The sequence below is a fragment of the Lactuca serriola genome, chromosome 9 (assembly GCF_051521515.1).
Source record: "Lactuca serriola cultivar US96UC23 chromosome 9, Lser_US96UC23_V15, whole genome shotgun sequence".
Taxonomy (NCBI): Eukaryota; Viridiplantae; Streptophyta; class Magnoliopsida; order Asterales; family Asteraceae; genus Lactuca; species Lactuca serriola.
Genome location: NC_136416.1, coordinates 17917202 through 17944230, shown reverse-complemented (window position 1 = coordinate 17944230; position 27029 = coordinate 17917202). Strand labels below are relative to the sequence as shown.

Genomic DNA, 27029 nt, shown 5'->3' with positions numbered 1-27029 from the left:
TTCCCTTAATTTTCTTAAAGCTACAATATTGATATTTATATTAACAAAAATATAATTATTGGAATTATAGACGATTTTTAAGATATACTCGTATACCAAATAATCTATACTACCTAATAAATAAAAATAGCTAAGTGTCAAGTGACACAATTCTAGAGTATGATTCTAATGAAATTATGTGGCATCCTTAAAAATTCATTAACGTTTAATACTTTAAAAAATATATAAATATCAATATTCATATTTTGAATTTTAAATGCCAAATCAGTATTTAAATTTTGAAATCATTAATCATTACCTTTTACATATTTATCTTTTATAAACAAATATAATATCGTCTCTTTTTATATCTCAAATATTGTCCCCCTTGAGCAAAAAGAAATTTATATATTTTGAGTCACTAACTCCAAACTTACAACTTAAGTCCTTGAAGTATTGGTTTCTTATTACATTTTGAAGACATAATTCTACCCAAATCATATAAAAAAATTATTGAAGTAACTAATTATTTTTTAGATTTATAGGATGTATATTTTTTTTTCCTTTCATTAAAAGATAATAACTTTTTTTTTAAAATTATATATATTATCATACAATCATTTTAACCATTTTTTGTTAAAAAAACAAAAGCCAAAATAAAATTATGAACCATTCAAGTCTCTTTATTGACAATCTTACACTGACAATTATACTTCATTATAATTTAGTATTGAATTCTTAAAATTTTTTATTTTATCAATTTACTTTCATTATCTATCTTGTAAACATGAAATTTTATCTTGTAAACATGAGTGTCTAACATAGTAATATGTAAAAGAAAAAAAATACTTATTTGAAGACATCCTTTCGTATTCAAAAGATAAACATAACAATATATAAAAATATTGATTTTGGTTATTTTATCTATATTAATTTCTAACTAATTACAATCTATGAAACACATAATGATTATTATAGTTGTGTACCGGTGGTTATTTCTTACGAGTTACGACACATAATGATTATTATAGTTGTATACCAAAGAGCTTATAGCCCAGCGGTATCAGGTGCTGTCCTCTCTCTTTGAGGTCGAGGGTTCAAGTCCCGTCGCGGACATAGGTGGAATAGGTGTTGTTAGTTTAGGAGTAGATTAGATTTGTCGGTTAAAAAAAAAAAAACATATTCATATAAAAAATAATTCTATAAAAATTTGTTTGTAAAGAAAACGGTTACATTCGGTTTCCTGATACAAACATGCTTCGTAACAATTGCGACAAAACTGAACGACATGTTTTAATTTCGAACGCCGATGTATCGCCGGAGTATTTAGCCGTTTCCATGCTGGTCGGTCTTTATTTGCTTGCATTTAAATTCTTATTTCCTAGCATCTCCTACCATGATCTGTTCATCTTCTCATTACACTATAAACGACGTTAACGTATCGTTTCAATTAACTTTTCATTCCGCGTATCGATCGAAAGTCAGTCTACGATTTTCACCTTAACGGCGATGATCTCTGCACTCTTTTGTTAAACTCAACCGAAAATGACGCATCGATTAGAAAATAAACAGTTTCAATCGTATTTAAATCCGTAATTACAGTGTAGATTGATCTAAATCATGGCGGGTGATGGAGGAGAAGGGACGTCGTTGGAGTTTACACCTACATGGGTTGTAGCCGCCGTCTGTACTGTCTTCGTCGGCGTTTCCCTTGTCGTCGAACGGCTACTACACTACGCCGGCAAGGTTGGTTTTAAACTTTTAATTGACATAGTTTCTCCTTATTCAAATTTGTGTAAAGTTTAGTTTCTTCTCTGATTTGTGTAGAAATTGAAAAAGGAGGGGCGCAAGCCACTGTTTGAAGCTCTGCAAAAAGTCAAGGAAGGTATTCTTCTTTTGGAAAGTCAAATGATACACTCAATCTCAATTAAAATTTATGCATCTTCTTCAATGGTGTGCACTAATCGGGCATAACTAGGCGTTGAGCTCTATCAGTTTTATTGTTTTGTTGGTGCAGAATTGATGCTGTTAGGGTTTATTTCACTACTATTGTCTGTTTGTCAAGATAGGATTGTTAAGATCTGTGTAAAGGAGGCGACCATGGAACACTTTCTTCCTTGCCCGTTAAAAGCAAAAGAAAAGATGATTGATCCAAAGTCAAAAAACTCATCTACTATTCGCCAATTGCTCGGAGATAAAGAAACTTCAGTGGGTTATTGTGCTCAAAGGGTAATCAAATCAATCTAGCTTTTGTGTACAACAATGAGAAACTTAATTTATCCAATAAATAGTACAAATATTTACACTCTTCATTCTCCGGCCAATTACAGAATAAGGTGCCATTGTTATCAGGCGAGGCCCTGCATCATCTTCACATCTTTATTTTCATACTAGCAGTTGTACATGTGACGTTTTCTGTTCTCACTGCTGTATTTGGAGGGTTTAAGGTTAGTAAATAGTATTGTCTTCTGGAAACTGTTTTCTTTGACTTGATTGATTAGTGTATCTTTTGTAATAATTAACGTATTAATTAATAGATACGCCAATGGAAGCAATGGGAAACATCTATCAGAGAAGAAAATCCCAACACTACACAAGGTGATTCAGGTTATATCGATCACAATATAATATAGCTACTATGGATTTCATGATCTCTCTAATTTTTATACTTCCATTTCATTTTATGAATCTCAACTGTGATGATTTAAATGCAGTTCAAGAACCGACAATCACAGATGTTAGAAATCATGATTTCATCAGGAAACGGTTCTTGGGTTTTGGCAAACGTTCAGCTCTTTTAGGTTGGCAGGTAAGGTATTATCATATCGTTGTATCAGCTTCACCATTAATTAATTATCTTTTCCCCCCGATTTAAGTTGTTCTTCAAATCTTATTAATTATGTTATCCTAACTAACTAATGATCAAATTTGAAGCATTCTTTCTTCAAGCAATTCTATGGATCAGTGACGAGGCCAGATTATGTAGTTCTTCGATCCGGTTTTATTACGGTTTGTATTATTCTTTTAAAAAGTCTAGTAAATGCTAATGATCATATGATCATGATCTTGGTTATATATATATATATATATATATATATATATATATATATATATATATATATATATATATATATATATATATATATATATATGCATGGCAGACACATTGCAAGGGAAGCCGAAATTTTAATTTTCACAAGTACATGATACGTGCACTTGAAGATGATTTTAGGAAAGTTGTAGGCATCAGGTAATTAAGTGCTTTCATTCTAATTTTACAAATTCAAGCTCATTGATGGAGTATGCTGTGCTAAATCTAATTTATGGTTTCATTTGTAGTTGGTATTTGTGGATATTCGTGATCATATTCATGTTACTGAATGTCAATGGTATATACAACACTTTTGCCATTTTACGTTTTATTTATCTAGTTTCACTACTGTTCTTTTGAACTTTGGGGTGACAAAAATAATTAATTATTGTTTCTTGGTTTCGTGCAGGTTGGCATACGTATTTTTGGATAGCTTTTGTTCCATTAATCGTAAGTTGTGAAATAAATCCAATATGTTGGACCACAAGCTAGCTAGTAGGATCTATTAAAATCTTCTACTTAAATACTGTGATGAAATAAAATTCAGTTGTTTATTATTTTTTGTTCAGTTGCTACTTTCGGTGGGATCGAAGCTTGAACACATAATCATTCAATTGGCTCATGAAGTTGCAGAGAGGCATATAGCCATAGAAGGCGAACTGGCAGTAAAACCTTCAGATGATCATTTTTGGTTTCATCGCCCAAAGCTCGTCCTTCTCTTCATACATTTTATTCTCTTCCAAAATGCCTTTGAGATTGCCTTCTTCTTCTGGATATTGGTAACTCTACATATACCAAATTAAACGCTCCTACCAAATATCAATCTACTCTAATAAATAAATCAAATGTTTCCTTTTCTTTATCAACAGATTCAATTTGGATTCGATTCGTGCATAATGGAAAAATTGATTTACATTATCCCCAGACTCATCATTGGGTAAATTAATTAATTAAAACATTGTGTTTGGGATTCAAAATGTGGTAATGATTAAAATTCATTAATTTGTTTTTTTGTTTGGTTTAGGGTTTTTATTCAAGTTTTGTGCAGTTACAGTACTCTACCACTTTATGCGCTAGTAACACAGGTAATTTGTTTCGTCTTTACTTTGTTGTTTTTAAGGTCAAACTTGTAATTCCGACTCTACAAAGAGATGTGAAACGCATGATACTATGACGCAGATGGGAAGTAGTTTCAAGAAGTCGATATTTGAAGAGCATGTACAAGTAGGTCTTATTAGTTGGGCTCACAAAGCCAAGAGAAATAAAGCTCTAAACGCCACAACAAACAACTCTGCCCAAGATGGCCCTGGCGGCGGCGGTGGCGGTGGTGTCGAGCTGGAAGGAATTCATATTGCTAGAGATCCACAACGATCTACGAATACATGAAGATTTTAACTTCACATTTGCCTCCCAAACCAACTCATGAGCTATTTGAGATCTAGAGCTCATCAAGATTAACCTATAGGATGATGTGTGTCGATGATTTTATCTCTTGATCATGGTTTGAAACGAAATCATATCTGCACATCAAGATCATGATTTTAACTTTGACCCGTTAATCGAATAATGATTAATTGGGAACATGTGAGGTCATTATAAGTTTTAGTGATGATAATTATGGAACAAAAGTCATCAATCAGATATATAAATTATCAATGATAGTATTAGTTGTCAAATTAACTATGAAACGAAACTATATTATCTATAATTAGGAAATGGACAAAGCATATGATTGATGTAAGCATTTAAATTTTAATGATAAACCTGATGATAGTATATGTTCTATGATACTATATGTTCTATTAGTTCTAATTATAAGATATATGAAAAGAGTCCTTATGGAAAGAATGAATGATCTAACATATATAAAATGTTAGAGAACCATGCTGGTTCAATGTGTGATATCATAGAAAGAAATTTGAGAAATGTTAAAACCTCGGAAAAGAATATAGAATGAAATGTACAATTCATATATAATCATTATATGATGCCTAAAGAGAAATAGTTTAAGTCTAAAGTAAACATTGCCACAACAATAATATACGATTTTATATTGGCATCTTGAAATGTTTGATATAAGTACTCAAGTTTTAGCTTGTAGAAATCAATTGTTAGTATGTGTTGCACTTGTTTGACATTCTGAATCAAATAACATGTGGATTTTACTGTGATTATTTGGCGTCCTCGGTTTGTGGCTTTTTGGATGATGTTCCTTGCATACGGGGAAGAACGCCACTCGTTGGAATAGTTTTATTCTCCTTAAGCTTAGTATTATGACTTGGAGATTGAGTTTAGATTGCGCCCGCTAAAGCCAGTTTGGTGGACGAAGGGTTTGATGTTGATTTTGTGCTTTATCCCCTTTTGTAACACCCACAATGAGAGCTTATGTCATCTTCCTCTAAATTGTAATATGGGCAAGTCTATTCGTTTTGTAGCTTTTGGTTTGACTATGCAAAATAATGTGAAACAACGCAAATTTGGTGGTTAAAAGGATCAAGTGGGTCGATATCACCAAATTTAATGTGAATCAAGGCAATTGTTTTGATTGTTTTGATGCAGTTTCATCACGGTCCTTTGGGTTATTTAGACATTTCAGAACTATATTATCTTTAGATAGACAAAACCTAGTAAAAAATAAAAAATTATTAGATTGTTACTCAATCTTTTTCTTTTTTTGGATTGTTAATACAATCTCTAATTTAAGATGAATTTGGTCCCTCGGTTGTAATTGAGTTTTTTTTTTTAGAAAGTAATCGAGTTTGATTAATCTGTGGCGTTTTTTTATTCGTTACGTTATAAATGACAATATTTCTTTTTCAAAGATAACATTGAGTCACACCTGACCTGACCTGACCTGGTACAACTTTCAACTGGTTCAACCCGAGTTAAAACGTAAATCAACAACCAGCAAAGAAATTAGTTATCGCCTTCTGATTCTCCATATACAAACAAACAAAGGGATCCTAAATTTAACCCAGTGGTACCAAATCCTCCAAAGCAGTTTGTGGACGACATTAACAAACTTACCCCCCACTCCCCAGTTCTCTATGCACCTCATTCTATTCTCCCCCTCTCTCCACAATTCAAACCCTAACAATTTTGGTTCGGGGAAAGCAGGTTTGTGCTTCAAGATCATACAAAGACGATGATGAAGCAGTATGTATCATCATCATCACCATCGCTAAAAATAGCAACCACCGGAGGATTAATTACGTTGTCGAATTTGAATTTGCATTTTCCATCTTCTCCACACTGTTGTCGAGATCCTAAATCTAGTTCCTCTTCCTTCCCTCTGGTACCATTGCTGTGAATAATCATATCTGATAATCACTCAAGCACACACACCGAGAGTAGTTTATTGCTGATGGTGAATTGTTGATCGGATTTTGGTGTCCATGAACAGATTGCAGCAGCTAAATTTGTCATTTCGCATCGGAACGCCGTTTGCTACGCAGTTCAAGAGTCATCCGCCGCTTCTACTGGTATTCTCAGCAGTGTCAGACAACTACGGTTTAGTTTCTGAATTTGCACAATATTTTTAGGGATGCTCGTATTTCGGTTTATGGTTTATCCTTTGGTTGGTTTCGGTAATGGTAATCATCTCGAATAAAATAAAATTACTGTTTGCATCATCTTTTAGTTGCTGCCGAAACTAAAGAGGATAAAGAGGGAGAATCCAAAGCGGCTGCTGCTCCGGCGAAGCCAAAGGCTCCGGCAAAAGCCCCTGTTAAGGCGTTACCGGAGATGATGAAAGAGGACGTGATTCCTTCCCTAAGATCGATTCTTGAAACTCAACAAGATATATCCGAACTTGAATTGTTTTTTGAAGACAACAAGGTTAGTGGCCATTTCATCTTTATCATTATCATCTTACTGAAAAGCGTATGTAGTAATTAGTATGTACTACTAGTGTAAATCAAAATTTGAAATATATAAATTGGAGAGGTTAAAAATTAAAGTGTAATCTTGATTGGAGTCTAATAACAAGTTATTAAGATGTATGTAATGTATGTTCCCTTATGCAAGCAGCTAGAAGGGTCCTTCATGAAGAAGGGTATACCATATTCATTCTGGGCTTTATTCCCAGATGGTAACATCACAGGTCAGTTTTTCTTTATTCATTAAAAAAGCAAACTCAAGAACACCATTTGATAATTAATTATCTGTATCTGTAATCCAAACAGGTCCAAAAGGGTTTTCAATATCATCATACGGGTCAACTGCAAGCAATGTGGAACCTTTTCTGGTGGATGAGAAAAAAGTGACATCAAAACTTCTTGTTTTCTGGGTTGAAAAGCGTTTAGCTGCTCAAGGAATAATTCCTGTCTGGACAGATTAAGATCATGTTTCTAACTGTTCATACTCAGCAACAAACCATATACATGATAATGTACAAGTTTTTCGGTTCTTGATGCTGTAAACACAATGTTTATAATAGCATTCATTCACTTGGATCTTTATTTTTTACTTGTATATAACTAAAAAACTAAAAAAAGTATCATCATCCAATTGCATTAAAATCTAGAGTACAAATGATCTGTCTTTAAGATCAAATCCAACAGAAATTCAAGTTAACAACACATACAACAGCAACTGAAAGATATTATGGGCCAAACAACCGAAAGCTCTGACTGTGTTTACTTGTCAGAACTCAGAAATGGGTGTTTGAGTTATGGCTTCGCATTGCTTGCCTCAGTTCACCTAAGAAATCAATCTGACCCCCTGAAGCTCCAACTCCAACTCTGCCTGTCTGAGAAATCATCTGAAGAAGAAAAAAAAATACAACAAATATGTTTTAAGTTAGAGTGATAGAGAAGATGAATGAAAAACATTTGTTGTATTATTTTATTTTATATATAACCTGATGAGGAAGTCGAAATTGTCCCCATGCTGATGCACTGCTTCCTGAATACATAACCGGTCGCTCTACAAAACAAGAAAAATATACATAAATAAATAAGTTTGTTTCTATCTGTTTATGCTTTTTTGCAAGATACTTTTCTTTTCACAAAATTGCAAAAAGGGAAGAAAAAAAAAGACCTCACTTTGCAACTAAATTTTAAGGGTTTGTCCTTAAATTGTTCATTCATGAATGATGAAAGCTGAGTCCTTTACTCACCGGCTAAATCAGTTGAGGGATTTTCATATGCATTGATAGCAGCTGCCCAACCTGCAATAATGAGAGAGAATTATTGTCAATATTTAAAAAGTAGACTTGGCTTCAATTCAATGAATGAAGTAATTAAGGAAGTACATACGGTTGTTGAGGAGTTGATAAGCTTCACTGCTACAGCATCCTTGCAACCCAATTAAGCGTGGTGGATCAGCATGATCCAAAATAGGAACATTTCTTTGATTTTTATCCCCATCATTCCCATAACTACCTGCCTTTTCCAATCTATCTGCATATAATCAAAATCACCCAAATGAAAGTTATATAAGAGTCTAACACAAAATCTGAATCTGATATAGTGATTGATCTCAATGAATCTGACATATTTGCTGCATTTTCTCACACTAGTTTTCCAATTCTTACTATAGTTATAACCAAATGCAATGTTTTCCATTAATAAGAAGGATAATTTGCTGATTTCCATTCCTCCGATCTAGAATATGAGGATGATTCAGGTGTTCTTCCTATCTTTTAACTTTTAAGGCAACAATAAACCTCAGATCATGGATTCATGGGACACGGACATCAAAAGATAAGTTGACGACTATCTACAAATCAAAAGAAGCATACTTGCTACACAAAGAACGACTCAGCTGGAAAAAACTATTAGAAAGGAAAATTACACATCCCAAAACCCTAATATCTGTTTATGCAAGTGAATTCAGCTTCTACTATCACGATTTAACGATAATAAAGAAGTTAAATGATAAGCAAAAGACGTTTACCTCCTCCAGACTTTCTCCTTCCAAGGGATCGATTCCTAAATATAAGCAAGTGAAACAAATAACGCCGTTTAGGTCAAAATCAACCAAATCAATGTAAACAGAGAGAAAACACATACCTTTGATTAGGAGGAGCATAGCGTTTGATGCTGGCAATGTTGACCGTAGATGATGAATCGGCAGGTGTTTCGAGCATTGTTAGGTTTAACTTTTTTTTTTTGTTTTTTTTTTTTTGCAAAAATCCCCCAAACACCACCACCGGCGCTATATGTTATATATACACAAAATGATTTGAAATTTTAGTGGTGTGTTACATGTAAATTAAAGAAAGCATGGGGGGATTTAGGGGACTAGGGTTCTTGACAGTGCCGCCGGCCCGTCGATGTAGAACACCCGGAGAGAGGAAAAGGGGAAATACAAGAGGAATTCGATTATTTAACGACTTCTTGACGATGAGTCGTCCGAGTACCCGATCCAACGCTCCACAAGGCGCGTGAGGGCAGGGTGTTGTGTTAAGAGGATATCTACGTAGCTAAATGCGATATTAACAAACCTAACCCTTAATAAAGGAAACCATTCACAAAATTAACCCTTTTTTTGGTTTTGAAAATCGGAGCAGTTACGTTCACTTCAAGGTTATTAGGGTTATTGGATGATCCATAACAACTAACATAAAATGTATTTTAGAATCTGACATCCTACATTATAGACTGACATATTAAATTATGGACTTACATCATATATTTTGATATTTCGAACACAAACTATATATTGTCCTCCTACATTTTTGGACATTTTTACATACATAATGGAATCTTTGCACTACACATCCTTTGTTTTTCATCTTTTGTTTTACTTACAACCAAGAATTCAAAATTGTTTTTTACAATATTTGAAAATGAATTCATCAAATCGAATATGCAAAAAAAGCTTTGAGAGCTCCTTTTTACTTTCATAATCTTGAATTAACCGGCCTGAAAACTTTCACCAACATGAAAAAAAATATTAGAAATTGTTTTCAGTTATGTTTTGTGTTAACCAACCTGGAAACTTTCACCAACATTAAGAAAAATATTAGGGATTGTTTCCAGATATGTTATGTGGCTCTAGGTTGTCTAGTAATATACTTTTGTAAAATATTAATCCCCTTTTTATTTACAGTTATTAATTTTGTTACGATTGATGTTTGCAAAAAATACACGTTCACATATTTTTGGGTTGCATGTCTTTGCATCATAGTGTGTATTTTTCGAATTACATAAATCAAATAAGAAACAAAAGCATTTAAACAATAACATTATGATTAGACCATGGATCATGATTTAATCAATTAATAGCAACCCTAACCCTAAAATGAGGTTTAAAAATACATTTTTTTTGTTGTCAAGAATATGGAATAGGATCCAAAATAATTTGTTTAAGAGTATTGCACCCCTTGATTAGTAAGTAAGCAAGAAACCCTACCTCTGAACTTGGAGAATTTCAACTAAAGAAATATGGTGGTTTCTTCGGTGTCATCGAACACAAGAGATGTGATTAGGACGATTTGCATAAGGTTTTAGACGCATCTAATTACTTATTCACATCTCAATAAATAATAAATTAAATTTTCTTCTAATATTTATTCTTGTTTTTCATTTTAGGTCAAATTTGTAACACATACAAGCTCATGTAATCAACTGTGTCACCATCATGTTGCGTAGTGAGCAGTGTTGCAAAAGTCTTTTGGCATTTCGAGGTCGGTCAACTAGCGAGTAACGAGTACCCGGGGAGTACTAGGATTTGGTAAATTATAAAAAAAATGAGAAAACTATATATATATATATATATATATATATATATATATATATATATATATATATATATATATAAAGAGAGAGAGAAATAGAGAGAGAGAGAGAGAGAGAGAGAGAAAGAAAGAGGTAGATTCAAATTTTCTCACATCTATTGTGTGCTAGAATGCACCAATAAGAATTGAGTAAATATTAAATGTATATTAAATGATATCCATATTTATAATTCCTTTTTATAGAAACTAACTTAATTCGTAATTAATGTCAATAATAATATTCTTTCAGAATGAATTCATATATAAAATAATAAGAGTGTATTTTAGGAGAACGAGAATATATTCTACTAGAATACACCATTCTTCATATTCCATACAACTTTATTGTATTTTAAGTGAGTGAGTCCTGAAATAATGTTATTACTAACATAAAAACCTAGATACGAATTCATTCTGAAAGAATGTTATTGCTGACATTAATGACGAATTTAATTAATTTCCATAAAAAGAAAATTATAATTATGGATATCATTTAATATACATATAATTATGGAAACCATTTAATACCTATCATTATTTAATTATATAATAATATAATTTTATTAAATTTCTATTGGTACATTCTAGCACATACTAAATGTAAAAAAAACACTTTAACCTAGCCCTATATATATATATATATATATATATATATATATATATATATATATATATATATTAATATTATTGTGATGTATGAGGACGATTATAGTGAAATTCTGAAAATCATCGAAATAATCAAGTTAGAGGTTGAAGTTTAAGAATCCTGGACAATTACAGTGCAAATATGATACAAAACAACATAGTATGGTAGAGTTGAGGACCTAAGATTATATATTGTTGTAACGTATATACTAGTAATGGGCATATCCCTAACACATGTTACCAATGATTTTCATATGTAGTATCATTCTGAAAGGGGAGCTACTTACACTCAATGTTCATAATGGTTTCCATGGACATAAACCATTAGACCATACCTATAGTATTTGACTAGCTTGTGCATGACACTGAGTGTTAAATCTTAGTCCTGGTTCTTGATGAGGTTAAAAGAATGAATCGGGGACGTTAGTAGCCTTCATAACCATTATGTTTGTGCAAATATAATTTTCCCTTATTCATGTCTTCCCATATATTAATATATTGGGTATTTTTTTTAGAATACGGTTGTGGCTTTGTGGTGTAGCCGTGTAGGTTTGGTTGAAGTAAAGTAGTGGAACATTTGTTCTAGTAGACATGCAAATCGTATATAATGTTTTATCTTAAACAAAATTTGATAGACTTCAATATCAAATTGAGTCTCAAGCTATCGAGACTCAATGTGGTTGGCTAGACAACATTGGTCATGTGAAATGGGCAAAAGCCTTTCTCCATAATTTGTCTCAGTGTAACGACAGTTCATATTATAGAATTAATCAACTTGTTATCATTAGTTGAATAGAATTTAACGATAACAACGCTCACTGGGGTTATATATGAGACGGTTCAATGCATTTATATATAACACAATGATTTTCAAGGTAAATAGTTATACATAGGGATATATGTTTTAGCTGTCAAATGACAAAAATCCTATTTTTTGTATAGGGATTTTTGATGCCAAACACTAGCTAAACATGGTTTGCATAGTGTATTCAAATGTAATATGAATATAGTTATGGTAATTCATGAAATAATAATAGAAAAACAAATTTATGCTGGGACATGTGTTGAATATAGTGTCCTTAAAACAAATCACTGTAATAAGATGTTTGTTTCCTAGTATACAACAACTACAACGATTCTTCAAGACACCGAACCTTTATATGCTTGGATGTTACCTTTAAAATAACAACAAATTGTAGTAGTAGATAGGGGCAGAGGAAATGAATCAATCTGATTTTCAGTTTTTTTAAAATTAAAATTGGTGGCAGAGAAGTTGTATTCATATGGTCAAACTATAACCGCTCTTTGATTACACAATATAAGATTGCAACCAAAATCAATATTTAATTATGTGTTTAATAAGGTTGTATTCATATGGTCAAACTATAACCGCTCTTTGATTACACAATATAAGATTGCAACCAAAATCAATATTTAATTATGTGTTTAATAAGGTTTTAAAAGTGAAATTGCATTAAAGTTTCTGTTATGAAAAATAATTACTTAGTAAAAAGAAAAAACCCTTAACTTTTATGGTTGGCCCAATGGCGCATTCGTGTTTATAGAACGCGTGTTCACACCCAAGTTTAGTGAACTGAAACCATTTTGGTTTGCATTTGCACCTCTATGTGGGCTAGAAAGAGTCTTGCTATTAAGGTTAATAATTCTTTAAGTCTTTTAAGGCTAATAAGTCTTTATATATATATATATATATATATATATATATATATATATATATATATATATACCCACTTCTTTTTCATATTCTCACCTATATGGGATGACTTAAATCCAATAAACCTCTTTATACAATTCATCCAACTACCTCACAATAAAGATTAATTTCTCATTTATTTAAAGTCTGATTTAGGCGTATAATATACCAACATGAAGCTATCAATGAGGAGAACACAAATGTATAACTATTATCTATTTTTATAATGAATGAGGTTCTGAATTTGTGTTCATAAAAGGAAAACCCATTTTTCCAACATCTGTATCTTGTAGACGGTGTCCATATACAAAGATATAGTGCATGAAATCGATCGATAGGTGGTGGAAATTGTTTTAGTTGAAGAGGGTCATGTAGAAATATGTGGAAATATGTAGCAATAAGCCTGTCAAACCAACCATCAAACTAAAATATGTATTGACCCAAACACGAATCGAGTCTTCCTATTCGGTACAATACTTGGTCGGTACTACCCAGTTCGGTTACAGTTCCAGGTCTTTTTCCCGAAAGTACTGACCACGAACCAAATTCTTGATAGTCTCCTTAGATCTCTTGATCTCCCAGATTAAATTCATTTCTAACTCGTCTTTTCTCTTTCATAAGAACTCGACTACCACCGTCCACCACAATCTCTCTGGTGGCATCCTCCAACTGGAAACCACCAACGACCTTTGCCCATCGAAAACCATCGCCAACCATGTGCATCGCGTCTGCCTACTTCTCGATTGTTGCTTTTTCGACGACTTCCTCCCAACAGTAGGTGTTGCTTCTCCGACAAAAGCAATAGCTTCGAGTGCTTGAAAGCTTTGCCATATTTTCTGAGTTTGTGTCACCTTCGCGATGTTTACTGGTAAGACTTCCATTTATTATTACTTTTTTGCTTGGAAGATGTTGGGGTAGAATCAAATTCCATATAGTTGATTTTTGTTGTTTTTTCTGAGCAAGAAAACTTATATCGCTTTTAGAATTTGATTTTAAAAGAATACTTGTGTTGTTTCCATACATATTTTATCTTTAAACTTCTATTCAACTTCTTGTGTTGTTTTTTTTCCGAGTAGGCCTGACAATTCTCGACATTACCCGCTACACGACACAAAATAAACGGGTTTGGGTTCAGTTTCTCAACCCGTCAACCCGTTTATTAAACATGTCATATATAAGTTTCTAAAAAAATATAAGGCTTGACCCGTCAACCTGTTTATAATTTTAATAAAAAATTCTATATTTTTTAAATTGTATTAAGTGTTATACACTATACAATTTATACTTTATACTAGTATAGGATACCCGATATCATTGACCATTTAACCTATGGGTAACCATTTGCTGATTTGCATCGCGACACGTTTGACGTTTGCACTAAATAATGTCAGTATCTTACAAACAAAATCGAATAAGCCCTCTCCCGGTCTCCCATATGTGATGAACGACAGACTGAACTTACGAAGAACGACGACATGAATGATTGAATCATTATCGAACGGCGTCGAAGCATACAATTGAATTTATTTATGTTTGTGTTAATGTTTTAGTTTGAACATGTTTCCATTAATGTTTGTAATTTTCATTTGGATGTTTAAGACATAAGTTTCTAAATTTCGGATATGTTTGCATCAAAAATTTATTCATATTTAATTATCAATTTTATTTATAGAATCCAACTCACAAACCCGCCAACCTGTGAACCCGTATAAATAAGTGGGTTGACGGGTCATATATGAGTTTTTGTTCCAAACCTGCCAACCCGTGACTTGTATAGTTAAATGGGTCGTGTTCGGGTTGGTATATTTTGACCCGCCAACCCGAACAAAAGACGGTTGTCAGACCTAATATCAAAAGTAATAATGTATTTTGTAATTTATATTATGATATTTTTGTTAAAATGTTAAAATTATAATATATTTTTAATAGATATGTTCAGCAACTTTATCAAACACTAATACTGAATCATTCAAGTTTATTAAGCACAAAATTATTTGGTGTTGGTCGGTTTCTACCAAAGCCCTAAATCCCAGTATACCGATTGAAATACGGGTCAAACCGATCAAAAAACTACCGATTTGGCCCCGTATCTTGTAGCGCGCGAGAACTGCACAACTCCGAATCCCAACTCCCTTTCTTCAAACCCTCGCACAAAATCACAAATTTGGTGCAAATTATTTAGTACTGTTGGCAGCAGCAGGCGACGGATTGGAGCAATGGTAGCCGGAGAAGAAGAGCAAAAAGCTCCAACAAGGTCCTCTATCAAATCTCATATCGCGTTTAATAATTATCCCAAATGGAAAGACAAGGTGAGTATGGATCTTTGTTGAAAATTTGCGAATACCTTATTCTTGTTGATTCATGATCATCTCAATTTGTATTTAATTTTGCGAATATTTTTTCCATTAACAACTCTCCTTCTGGGCTGGAATGTTCAAATTGTAGTTGATTAGTCAAGTAAATTTCACAATTTGGAGAACGTTTTCACCAGAAGTAAGATTCACAATCGTGGGAAATAAATGTGAAAACAACAGAAATTTTCTCGAATTAGATAACTGACATGAATCTACATCATAGTTTAAGATAAACATCAAGTGCTGATATACTTACATTTGCGAAATTTCTCAATCACATTGCTTCTATTTGTGGAATTATAAGTTTTTATTCTTATATTGTAGCTAAGGGAGAACTGTTACAACAGGGTTCGAGCGGACCGGAATCGGCTTCTATGGAAAATGAGGTTACCTGATTCAAAAGACCATTCTCTTAGGCACGAGGTTTGTCTTGCTTACATTGTGGTGACTTAATATATTTATATATGGTTTTCTTTAAATTAAGTTTTTTCATTGCAGGAGTTGATTAAATCAACCTTCCAAGACATCGTATCTGATGAACTCAGAAAAATTAAAGAGACACCAATGGAAAGCTGTTCTGAAACTATGAATCCTGAACCAGAAACTAGTGATGATATTTTATGGGAATATGATGGTCTTCATGCAGCATACGAAGGTGAATGTGAAGAAATCTTGTTGGAAATGCAGAAGATTTTTTATGAGGATCTTGAAAGTGAACAGATTGGAAAAGGTTAAGTGTTGTTGTTTATATCTACATATTGTGATATTGTTACGCTCTTTAGCAATTATTTTGCAATTTAATTTTTCTTTTTCTTTCTATTTGCAGAACCAGATGGGTATATCAAAGTATGGGAAGAGGAAGAAGATGAATATTTAGCTCGTGCTGTTTTTGAGAATATGCAGCTAAATGATGACAAGGTATTATTACCAAGAGTTGGTGTGTTTTAAGTTTTAGGTGTTGATGACTAGGGTAAAATGCTTGTAGTAGCAACCAACTATTTTTTTGCCATTTAAGGGTAACTAAGTATGAATACATTGTGGCGATAGGTGCAAAAAGCGGTTTGGTGTCCCATATGCAAAAAAGGAGAATTGCAACAAAGTCGACATCTTATCTTTTGTCCTCTTTGTGAACTTAAACTCAATGGAGACAACGAGGTAGTTATAACTTCATCTTTTTTACATTTACAAGTTGATGATCCTATGCATGTTTACATTGGTTTCACATTGTGTATCATCAAACTTGAATATTATTGATTGCAATTTGCAACTCATGAATAGGTGAATCTAGAGTTTGTGCGGGATAGATTGGGTGAAGCTCACGGGCAACATTTGGATAGGGGATGCAGGCTGAAACCAAAATTCAGTATCCGCTCTAAATTTGATATGACTGCCCTCTACATGGAGTGCCAGGGTTGTAATACCTTTGAGATTGTAATATAACTTTTTTATTTTTATTTTCTTATGGTATTGTGCTAAAGGGTTTTACTTAAAATCTTGGTTTTTGCATCTCTTGTACATCATATTTTCTTTGCTTCTTGTTATAGTATTGTATTTTAAAGAAATAACCTATCCATGTAGAGGGCAGTAATATATAAAAATTACAATATTTTAATAGAATAGGTATAAACATGGTACATCAAGAAGAATGTGCTTCAAAATTCATCCAAAATAATATTCATCTCGAAACTAATACACCGAAGCTCGACTGTTAACAGTTTTTTTTTAATACATGGGAAGCTCAAATAGGGAGCAAAAAGAATCGGCAAATACATATATTCAACCTTCCAACCATAACATAACAAAAAATAATAATATACACAAATACAAGACCATAAAACATTGGCTTTGCCACGTGTCATGTTTTGGAAGCCATGCCCCATAAGTGGAGGATTTAAAAGAGTTCCTCCGAGTTGAACTTGTTCCAAGCCTCCTATCGTCATATCAATCAAACTCAAAAATTATGATTGATTTGATTTTAACGGACAATTTAAAGATGTTCCGAGATGAATATTGGTTTTAGCCTTTCTAACAAGTTTGGGTAATTAATGTTGATATTAAATAAATAAGCAAGTAAGTAGGTAGTACCTTAAGTATATCGAAGACCTTTTCAGCAACATATTTTTGTTGAAGAGTAGCTCCTTTTTGTTGAACTTTATCAGGGTGTATACACAAAGTTGCCTTTCTGTAAGCTTTTTTCACATTGGCACCGGTTATCAGATCTGTCAATGAAACCGCTTGCCACCCACATTCAGGCCAAAGTACCTGCAATCAATTAAATACATAATAAAAAAATCTTAAAACTTCAAATTAAAATCTAAAAAGCATAAAAAAGAAAGAAAGAGACAATACATATTGTAATGAGGATAGAAGTGCACGTAAATTTCCCTCTCTCCCTGCAGCCCACCGCTTGATTTCAGTATCTAAAGCCCCACCAATTCTCTGAGAAATAATATTAATGTTTAAAAAATAAATCAGACAAAGAAGATAAATATTATTAAATAATAAAATACTTACATGTCTTTCTTCCTGTTCTCTCTGAGATTGAAGATCCCGCTCATTCTTTTCAGCCAATGCTTTAACCTAAACAAATCACATGTCATGTCATGACTCACGAGGAGGGTTAAAATGGTAAAACCATTATTAAGAAAACTCTTTACATACCGTACGCTCTTGCGTACGTTGCTCTCTTTCCAGTCTTGCCCTTCGTCTTTCCTCACTTTCCCCTTCAACTTCTACTTGAATTTTTCCACCTTTGATTTTCACCACAAAACTTTTAGCAACTATAAAATCACTCACATGGAGCCCATGTGTTCATGTTCTTCTCAATCATTAAACAAAAACATACCTCCACACATGGAGCTAAGATCGTCTGCGACACTGACAGTGACAGATGATTTCTTTATGTTGGTGTGGGCCCCTTGTTGTCCTCTTTTTGGGGCACTGCTTGATCGAGAACCACTGCTGAAAAATGATTCAAATTCATCATCCATCTTTTGTTGGTTGATTCTAGAAGCTGCTGCCCTTTCTTGAGCACCTCCTTTTCTAGCCTCAACAGCAGCCTTCTCTTTCTCCCGTGCATCAGTGGCTGCCCGCTCACGGGCTTCAGCTTGTGCTCTTTGAACAGCAGCTCTCTCCATCTTCAAACGAGCTTCAGTGGCTGCTCTCTCACGTGCTTCCCTTGTTGCCCTTTCTACTGCTTGCTTACTCTTTTCTCTCTCTTCATCTTGTACAGATTCTTTGTTTCTAGAAGCCTTTACTTGTTCTCTTTCTCTTACTTCCTTGGCGTGTCTAAATTTAGCTTCAGCTCTGTCCATGGCTTCCTTCATTGCAGCAGCAGCTAAGATCGAGTCCATCTCTTCAGCTGAGTGGGAATCAGACAGGGGGCTAGTGGCTGCAGCCTGGAATGGTGTAGGACTTTGAGGGTATTTAGAGGAATTTGGTGAAGATAAACCATTTCCAACTTTTCTGGAATTTGAACGTAATGAGCCTCTTTCTGATTTTAAAATATGCCTTGGAGTTGGAGGAGGGGGTCTTGAAGGTGGTGGAGCATTTGTTGGTTTTGTGAACAGAGGTATCTCTGACACGGTGAGCCATATATCATCAGCCACCTGGATATTTTCTGATTGAGAACTTGAAGGTGGTGAAGTAGACTCATCAAAAGATCTATGATGGTTTCTGGGAACTGCTGGCATCTCCTGTGATCGACTCTCGGAATATCTAAAAGAAGCTTTCTGTGTTGAATCTTTACTTGTGAATGCAGCTGCAGATTTACCTGAAGTACCATTACTTGCTGATGATCCTCTGGTTTTTGGGCTATCAAATTTACTGACATTGCCAATCTCTTCTAGTGGATCGATGGAGAAACTCTGGGGTGAATTAGCAGTGGTTGAGCTAGACTCATGAACCACAAACAGATTATGCATTGTATTAGAAGTTTCCTTTGTATTGGTGGTTGATTTTGGGGTGGGCTCTGAATTTGATCTGTGAGAAAAGAAAATGTTACAAAAATTATGGACCATAAAAGCTTATTGAGTAACAATATTAGCATAAAAGAGCTTTCATGGAAGTAACTAGTAAGTAGTCAAGAAGAACAAATAGCATGTTTAGGTTCAAACTTCAAAGTAGTGGGAGTTCATACCAAGTATTTGACTTTGCTTACTAAATTCCTGACAGTGCTTTTCAGAAACCAAAAGTATAAGTAAACCATGAAGGCCAAGTCTTTCCCCAAACATGTGGAGTTTCCCATAAGCATATCCCTTTGCACCATTGTTAACTATCTCTTAGAACAAAGTCACAAACATTGTGCAAGATATTGATACTAAATATGATGCAACTTCAATGATAACTAACAGACACTTGAACCTTCTTCAGTAAATATAGATAATCCGCACTTTCCAGTGGTAGAAACTACTCATATTAGTTTGACTTCAATTTTTGGATCCATATATAAACCTAACAATGTTAATGGCACTTCTGTTCTGGGTTATACTTTAAGACTAAGAACAGATGAAATTCAACAATATAAGTTAATGTGATTTGTATGCCCAGTATAAACTAAATGATAACAATGCATAAATCTTGTCGGTAGTAACTAGTAAATAATGAAACAGAGACCTAAATCGCATATCAAAAGAGGCATAGTACCTGTTACTGGTCGCAGGTCTGCCACTTCCAAAGCCAGGAATCAGATCATCAAAACCACTAGGACTCTTACTACGATTCTGCTTGGTAGGTGCAACTTTCTGTGCTCGACTTGGATTCCCCTTAAGATCATCGAAATGATCACTCTGTTGATTCCGTTTAGACGGCGATGTAGACATCGATGCGAAAATGTTTTCTTCGTATCTCGGAGAAGCAGAAGAAGACATCGATTTACTCTTTAATCCTGACAATCCGTCGAAAATGTCGTTATCATAAGCCGGTTTATCGTAAACGGGCAATTTCACAGATGTAGCTTTGCTTTTAGCTTCCTCATTATTCGTGGGGGCTGAATTTTTGAAGATCACATCATAATCAAAATCTGTCATAGCCGATGTCGATTTAGAGCTGTTTGTGTGTTTAGGCGGACCACCAAACACGTCGCTGAATATATGATTCTCTTCAGTGGCGGTAGCTGATGAGGACGGTTTCATCGGGGTAGATTTTCCTTGAGGCCGAAATCCTAAGTCTCTTGCCAACATTCCAAAGTCATCCATTTGATTCACCGGATCTGGCGACAGATATTTGAATCACAAATACGATATGAAGTAAATTATGTGCTATACAGCTACGGATGCATAGTGCATTTGCTGAAATCGGAAGTAACTAACCGGAGGTTGATTAGGTTTAGAGCTGTGTCGGTAAATTGACGACGGTTGATTTTCACGGCGGTCGTTCACTTCTTGATTTCTGTGTGGACTCTGCTCGTACTTCCGCAGTATCTTTGGGTATTTCCTCTTCCATTATTTTTATTCAAAATCTTACATAAAAAGTAATAATAAAATAAGTTAAAAAAATAAAATCTTTGTAGGAAAAAAAAAAAACTACATAAATAGATTAGGGATGTCAACGAGAGCAAACGGAAACGGAAGTAGCTACCCAGTCCCTGCCCCGAAATCAGTTGTTGCCCACACCCTCAGTATCGCCCTCGGATCCCCCGTTTACATAGCCCCCGGTCCCGCCCCCGCTCCCCCGGTTCTATATGAGCATTACACAAAAACAGAAAATCATAATTACCAATTTACCATATCAGCATCAAATAAATAAGCATTACCATATCATCATTACATACATCAACATTAGCATATGAGCATTACATAAACCAGTTACAAGTTCATCTGAGAAACTCAAACCCAAAACATATGACAGAACTAAGAAACTCAATGATAAGTTCAGTTTTAGTTAAATCATAGAACTGTGAAAGAATCAAACCCAACACATAAACAATAAATCGAACACAAGAATTGTAATGTAGAATAACTCTTATGAAGCTAATATACTCACGTATGACACCCAAAACATAAACAATGAACCAAACTCAGTTGAATCGACAGAAATCATAAACAATGAACCAAACTCAGTTGAAATCGACAGAAGAAGAAGACTGGAAAAGGAGAAATCAGACCAGAAGAAGTCGTTGAAATCGAAGTTACTGGCTCGTTGTGTTCGTTCTTCGTTGGACGTTGAAGACGGCGTCAGTCGATTAAGACCGAAAGAAGTCGACCAGTGGCAGTGGGCACTTTGGGCACTCTGATTTCGTCGATGGGGTTGGTCGATTGGCCGATTGGGATCGCGTCTTGGAAGGTTCTGGATTCTCTCATTTGCTCAACTCTTGAACAATTGCAGTCCAGTCCTTATTCCTCAAATTAATTCTAATTAACCTGTAGTTAATTTCATATTAATTCTTAATTAGTTATTACTATTTCTAATTAATATATTAATCATATAATATATTAATAAATCATTTATCTCTCTCGTATTATCAATCCAAGTTATTTCCTGATTATGAGGGCAACCCAAAAAAGACTTTAGTTTTATTCATCAAGATTATACCAATTTAGTTAAGACCTTAGACACTTAATCTAACATGTATCTCACTCATTCCTTTCTAAATTATGGCAGTGCTCTATCATCACAACCCCCCGTTGCAACTACACCCCATGACCTCCGCTTCATTTTTATAAAACAACACCGCCATCGGCGCCAGTGTGAATTCAATTAGATTGAAAGGTCAATTTGGTGATTCAATTTCTGGAGGGGAGCCACCACCAAAATCATTGAGTTCCCATCCATATGAAGAACCACCACCAACATCTGAGTTTTATGATTTTAGGAAGGATTCGTCGAATTGAGTTCCCATCCAGACGATAACCTCCACAATTTATTGTATCTCTCATACCTCATATTCATTTATCTCTGAGACCAATCAATGCTGCCAAAAACATAAACCAGATTAGGGAATCAACAATCAATGAAAGAAGAGACGATTATGAGATGAGTGAGTGGACAATTTCTTAAACCTAAGGTTTCACAGGGAGGACAATGTCCTTACAAGCTTGAAGCTTTTCATCTCCAATGAAAGGCCTTATGTATACTGCTACTTTGACACAACAATCCTCCATAGCTATTGCTTTCATCACATTAAAACAACATTGGAAGCAGATTTCTACAAACAACTATAGATTTAGAGAATAAAGAGAACTTTCCATCTTATGTACCTGTTCTTGTCCCTTCAATCCTTGCCAAAATTCTCCCATTTGATTGTAATTTTAAATTTGTAGGTCCAAAAATAATGGTCTAGGTAGTGGGTGAACTGATTAAAAAATGTAACATCCCACAACCATGACAACTTTTTTTTTATAAAAACATTTCCACAATAAACCATAAATAAACAACCATTGTTTCCAAATCGTATCCAAGAAAATAGAGTATCAAGTCAATCTCTCAAAACATAAGGCAATAGGAGGATGTGTACGTGTAACACTAGAATTTGATAAGTTCTATATTTAATGTAACGACCCAATTTTCATGCCCAAAAATTTCATTTAAAATAAGTAGTTTGTAAAACATTTGTAGTAAAACATCATTCGATCATATCATTTCATAAAACATACCTCGTATCTGAAACCCAAAACATGAAAATAATAATAATGTCAGAGTACAATCCCAGATCATCTCATAATGCGGAAAACAAATGTGTGTGTGTATGATGTGCCGTTACCGCGCCAGCTCCTTCCCCTTCGCTGAAGAGGTACCTGAAACCAAAACTGGAAAATATAAGCACGAAGTTTAGTGAGCTCCCCTATCGTACCACATACCATACAATCATATCACATACATACTGCCAGACATTTTTGGGGTGCCTGACCTACCCGGTACGGCCATTCTGGGGTGCCGACTTACCCGTACAGCCATTATGGGGTGCCGTCCTTCCCGTGTCAAGCCATTCTGGGGCGCTGACCTACCCATGTCGAGCCATTATGGGGTGTTGACTACCATTTGGTCCTAACAACCGAACCTCGGGGACTATTTCACCCCCTACTACTACTATCACATATAACATAACATAAACATATTATCAGACATATCTGGGGTGCCTGAACTACCCTTCGGTCCTAACAACCGAACTCGGGGACTGGTCCCCTCCTACTACCTCTATCACATATAACATAACAAGCCAGCATGCAAACATATCATCACATACTGTCAGACGTATCTAGGGTGTCTGACTACCCTTCGGTCCTAACAACCGAACGTCACTACTATCACATACAACATATCATGCTAGCATATAACATATCAAGTAGTAGCAAACCTAGATGATATCACAAAGACAATCATCTATCATACGTCTTCTACTGGTGGGCCGACATTGTGGCCTTAGACCCACCGCTATTGGAAGGTAACTCACCTCGTAGTAGCTGTTGAACTGTGTGGGAATCCTCCGACTGCTGCTGCTGCTGCTCCGGAAATCCTCCGACTAAAATTCCCACAAAACACTTAGTCAGAAACTGACATCTACTCTTAGGGCAAAATGACCATTTTACCCCTTGACCAAGTCAAAGTCAAAGTCAACTTCTAGTTGACCTGACTCGCCGAGTTGGCTCGACAACTCGCCGAGTCCCTATCCTTCCATTAGACCTCATACCCGTCTCTACTCGTCGAGTTAGGCGATGACTCGACGAGTTTTCCTTCTAAATGAACACCGACTGAATCCTCATTCGGCTCGCCGAGTTGTATGAACAACTCATCGAGTTCATCATCAACTGATACTCATGTCCTGCCACTGACTCGCCGAGTTATATGAACAACTCGTCGAGTTACTCTTCATCCTATGAACACGTTCTGTCCTCGACTCGCTGAGTTGATGAACAACTCGTCGAGTTCTATGAAGTTTGCCTTGGACTCGCCGGGTCCGTTATGCACTCGCCGAGTACCATGAATTTCCAGAACAGTTTGCTTAGTTCAGAACGTTGGGTCACTCCCCGGAACTCCCTAAAACCTTTCCACACTCATCTGGTCCTTTTGACCCTCACTGATATGGGACAGAACCCTTGGACTCGCCGAGTCCAGGAATGGACTCGCCGAGTCGGTCACATGCCTTCCTTAAAACTTCGATTTATGATGTACAACACTTGACCAAAAGATAGATCCAGGCCCCTAAACTCGATCTAGCACGTAAAGTTACAAACTTTACGTGCATGCATGGGACTTTTGAGCTTAAAAGACTTTAAAATGGTTCTTTTGTTGCATGGGGCCTTCCTTGAGTGCAAAAGCAACCCAAATATGTCTTGTGACTCCAATAATGACATGATCCAGAAGCTCAAACCCCCAACCATGTTTGCAAACATGGTTGGCCACCAAAAATGGCTTATAAAAGCCCTAAATCACCCCAAAGAGGGATCTAACAAATGAATGAGCAAGGTTTAGACTTTATACCTTCTGTAGACTGCAAATGGTGAACCAAACTCGAATCCTTCAGTCTCCTCTTGATCTTTCTATGTTCTTCCTTCCTCTTTGAGGTCAAAACTCACAAGAATCACTCAAAAGCCTTGGATTTTCTTAAAAACGGCTAGGGTTTGCTAGGAAAAGTGTTTGGGAGCATAAAGGGGGAAAGGAGGCTGCATAAGGTCGTTTAAATAGGGTGCAAACCCCCTGGATTAGGGTTTTTGTCCAGACAGTGGCTACTCGACGAGTCCGGACCCCGACTCGCCGAGTCCACAACTTAAACTCCGCGCCTCATCCCGCTTCTACTCGACGAGTCAGTCCTTCGAATCGCCGAGTCCAAGGCTAAAAATGCAAAGATAAATGAAGATTTAATAACAGAATACGTACCAAGAACCAGGTGCTACAAATCTCCCCCACTTATTTTAGACTTCGTCCTCAAAGTCTGCTGCTAGATCCTAAAACAGCTCGGGGTAGTGCTCCATCATCTCATCCACCAGCTCCCAATTCCACTCCGACCCCTTCCGGTGCTGCCATTGCACCTTCACGAGTTCTACTCTTTTGTTCCTCAAATCCTTTGACTTCCGATCAAGGATCGCTACAGGCCGCTCGATGTAATTCAGGCTGCCATCAACCTGAATGTCCTCCAAGGGTACCACTGCTGAGTCGTCCACCAGGCACTTTCGCAGCTGAGAAACATGGAAAGTGTTGTGTATCTGATTGAGTTCGACTGGCAAATCTAGCCTATATGCCACCTTGCCCACCCGGGCTATAACCCTGAACAGTCCAATATACCTTGGGCCCAACTTGCCCCGCTTCCTGAATTGAATGACGCATTTCCAAGGCGACACTTTCAGGAGAACCATATCTCCGACTTGGCATTCCATGTCTGAACGGTGCTTGTCGGCATAACTTTTATGCCGACTTTGTGCAGTCTGAAGCCTGCTCCAAACTTGTTGAATCTTCTCGGTCGTCTTGAGCACCACTTCGGTGCTCCCCATGACCCTCTGGCCAACTTCACCCCAGCATATCGGGGTCCTGCACCTCCTCCCATACAACATCTCGAAAGGAGGACGGTTGATGCTCGCATGATAGCTATTATTATACGAGAACTCCGCCAACGGAGGGTAGGTATCCCAGCTACCTCCGAAGTCTAAAACACAAGCCCGCAGCATGTCCTCCAGAGTCTGGATGGTCTGCTCGCTCTGGGCATCCGTCTGCGGGTGAAAGGCGGTGCTGAAAAGCAGACGGGTACCCAACTCGTCGTGGAATTTCTTCTAAAACATGGATGTGAACCGCACATCCCTATCCGAAATCACCGAAACTGGCACTTCGTGCCGGGGCACCACCACCCTGATATAGATATCGGTCAATTTCTCGGCCGAGATGCTCTCCTGAATCGGGATAAAGTGGGCGGTCTTGGTCAATCGATCCACGATGACCCATATCGAATCCATTCCCTGTGCGGTCCTGGGAAGCTTCGTGATAAAATCCATCGTAATATCCTCCCATTTCCACAGCGGGATATCCAACGGCTGCATCTTGCCATGAGGTCCCCAAAATACATAACATATAACTGTAACACCCCGAGATTCAGGTGCATTTCTTTCACCCTTATTCTTTGTCAATTGGTCAGATTAGTCCTTGAGTGGAGGGAAACTAGCAAGTGAGTACGCTGGGCGTACCAGAGGGGTACGCTGCGCGTACTCATGAGCTTAGTTTGGACACGGAGTCGCCAAGGTACGCTGAGCGTACCCAGAGTTACGCCAGGCATACCCGGCCCAGGAGCAAAAACCCTAATCCGTCCTGTGCACTATTTAAAGGGTGCTAAGGCTCATTTCTCAGCCTCCATATCAGTGAGTGAAACCCTAAGAGAGAGCCTCCCATCGTCCTTAGTGTGTGTGAGTGTTGTTGGAGCTAATTGTGTTTTGGTGGCTTAGTGAAGAAGAAGGAAAGGAGCTCTTGGAAGCTAAAGCTTGAAGTGCCAATTTGGATCTGAGATCTACAGAGAAAGGGGCTACACTTAGAGGTATAAAGTTAAAACTTTCCTCTTCTTTTGGTTGTTGTTGCATGTGCCATTTCTAGGGTTAAAAACCCCAA

At 36.0% G+C, this 27029-nt stretch overlaps 5 protein-coding genes across 6 annotated transcripts; 3 read left to right on the top strand and 2 right to left on the bottom strand.

The window, feature by feature from the left end:
• Positions 1 to 960: 960 nt before the first annotated feature.
• LOC145072913 (MLO-like protein 1) lies at positions 961 to 4833 on the top strand. Its single transcript, XM_079019406.1, has 14 exons — positions 961 to 1725; positions 1807 to 1864; positions 1997 to 2208; positions 2310 to 2426; positions 2517 to 2577; positions 2694 to 2788; positions 2914 to 2988; positions 3141 to 3229; positions 3319 to 3368; positions 3480 to 3520; positions 3640 to 3849; positions 3940 to 4007; positions 4095 to 4155; positions 4250 to 4833. The coding sequence occupies exons 1-14, from the start codon at positions 1600 to 1602 to the stop codon at positions 4454 to 4456; spliced, it is 1470 nt and encodes a 489-aa protein (XP_078875532.1). The 5' UTR covers positions 961 to 1599; the 3' UTR covers positions 4457 to 4833.
• Positions 4834 to 6055: 1222 nt separating this feature from the next.
• On the top strand, positions 6056 to 7530 carry LOC145072650 (DUF2996 family protein). The gene is made up of 5 exons (XM_079019116.1): positions 6056 to 6365; positions 6474 to 6552; positions 6711 to 6907; positions 7100 to 7172; positions 7255 to 7530. Exons 1-5 carry the CDS (start codon positions 6216 to 6218, stop codon positions 7407 to 7409), a joined length of 654 nt encoding a protein of 217 aa, XP_078875242.1. The 5' UTR covers positions 6056 to 6215; the 3' UTR covers positions 7410 to 7530.
• A 27-nt stretch (positions 7531 to 7557) lies between these two features.
• On the bottom strand, positions 7558 to 9385 carry LOC145072651 (uncharacterized). Its single transcript, XM_079019117.1, has 6 exons — positions 9085 to 9385; positions 8969 to 9003; positions 8329 to 8472; positions 8190 to 8240; positions 7932 to 7996; positions 7558 to 7832 (listed from the first exon to the last, which is right to left on the bottom strand). Exons 1-6 carry the CDS (start codon positions 9159 to 9161, stop codon positions 7722 to 7724), a joined length of 483 nt encoding a protein of 160 aa, XP_078875243.1. The 5' UTR covers positions 9162 to 9385; the 3' UTR covers positions 7558 to 7721.
• A 5774-nt stretch (positions 9386 to 15159) lies between these two features.
• On the top strand, positions 15160 to 17012 carry LOC145072274 (RPA-interacting protein A). Its single transcript, XM_079018674.1, has 6 exons — positions 15160 to 15461; positions 15831 to 15929; positions 16005 to 16236; positions 16333 to 16424; positions 16554 to 16661; positions 16785 to 17012. The coding sequence occupies exons 1-6, from the start codon at positions 15369 to 15371 to the stop codon at positions 16944 to 16946; spliced, it is 786 nt and encodes a 261-aa protein (XP_078874800.1). The 5' UTR covers positions 15160 to 15368; the 3' UTR covers positions 16947 to 17012.
• Positions 17013 to 17142: 130 nt separating this feature from the next.
• On the bottom strand, positions 17143 to 20952 carry LOC145072273 (auxilin-related protein 1-like). 2 transcript variants are annotated; one of them, XM_079018673.1, is made up of 8 exons: positions 20816 to 20951; positions 20151 to 20715; positions 18352 to 19487; positions 18168 to 18256; positions 18021 to 18086; positions 17856 to 17945; positions 17592 to 17768; positions 17143 to 17436 (listed from the first exon to the last, which is right to left on the bottom strand). In XM_079018673.1, exons 2-8 carry the CDS (start codon positions 20699 to 20701, stop codon positions 17398 to 17400), a joined length of 2148 nt encoding a protein of 715 aa, XP_078874799.1. In that variant the 5' UTR covers positions 20702 to 20715; positions 20816 to 20951; the 3' UTR covers positions 17143 to 17397. The 2 variants fall into 2 exon arrangements, with proteins under 2 accessions (XP_078874799.1, XP_078874798.1); XM_079018672.1 differs by having other exon boundaries at positions 17856 to 18086; positions 20816 to 20952.
• Positions 20953 to 27029: the final 6077 nt, after the last annotated feature.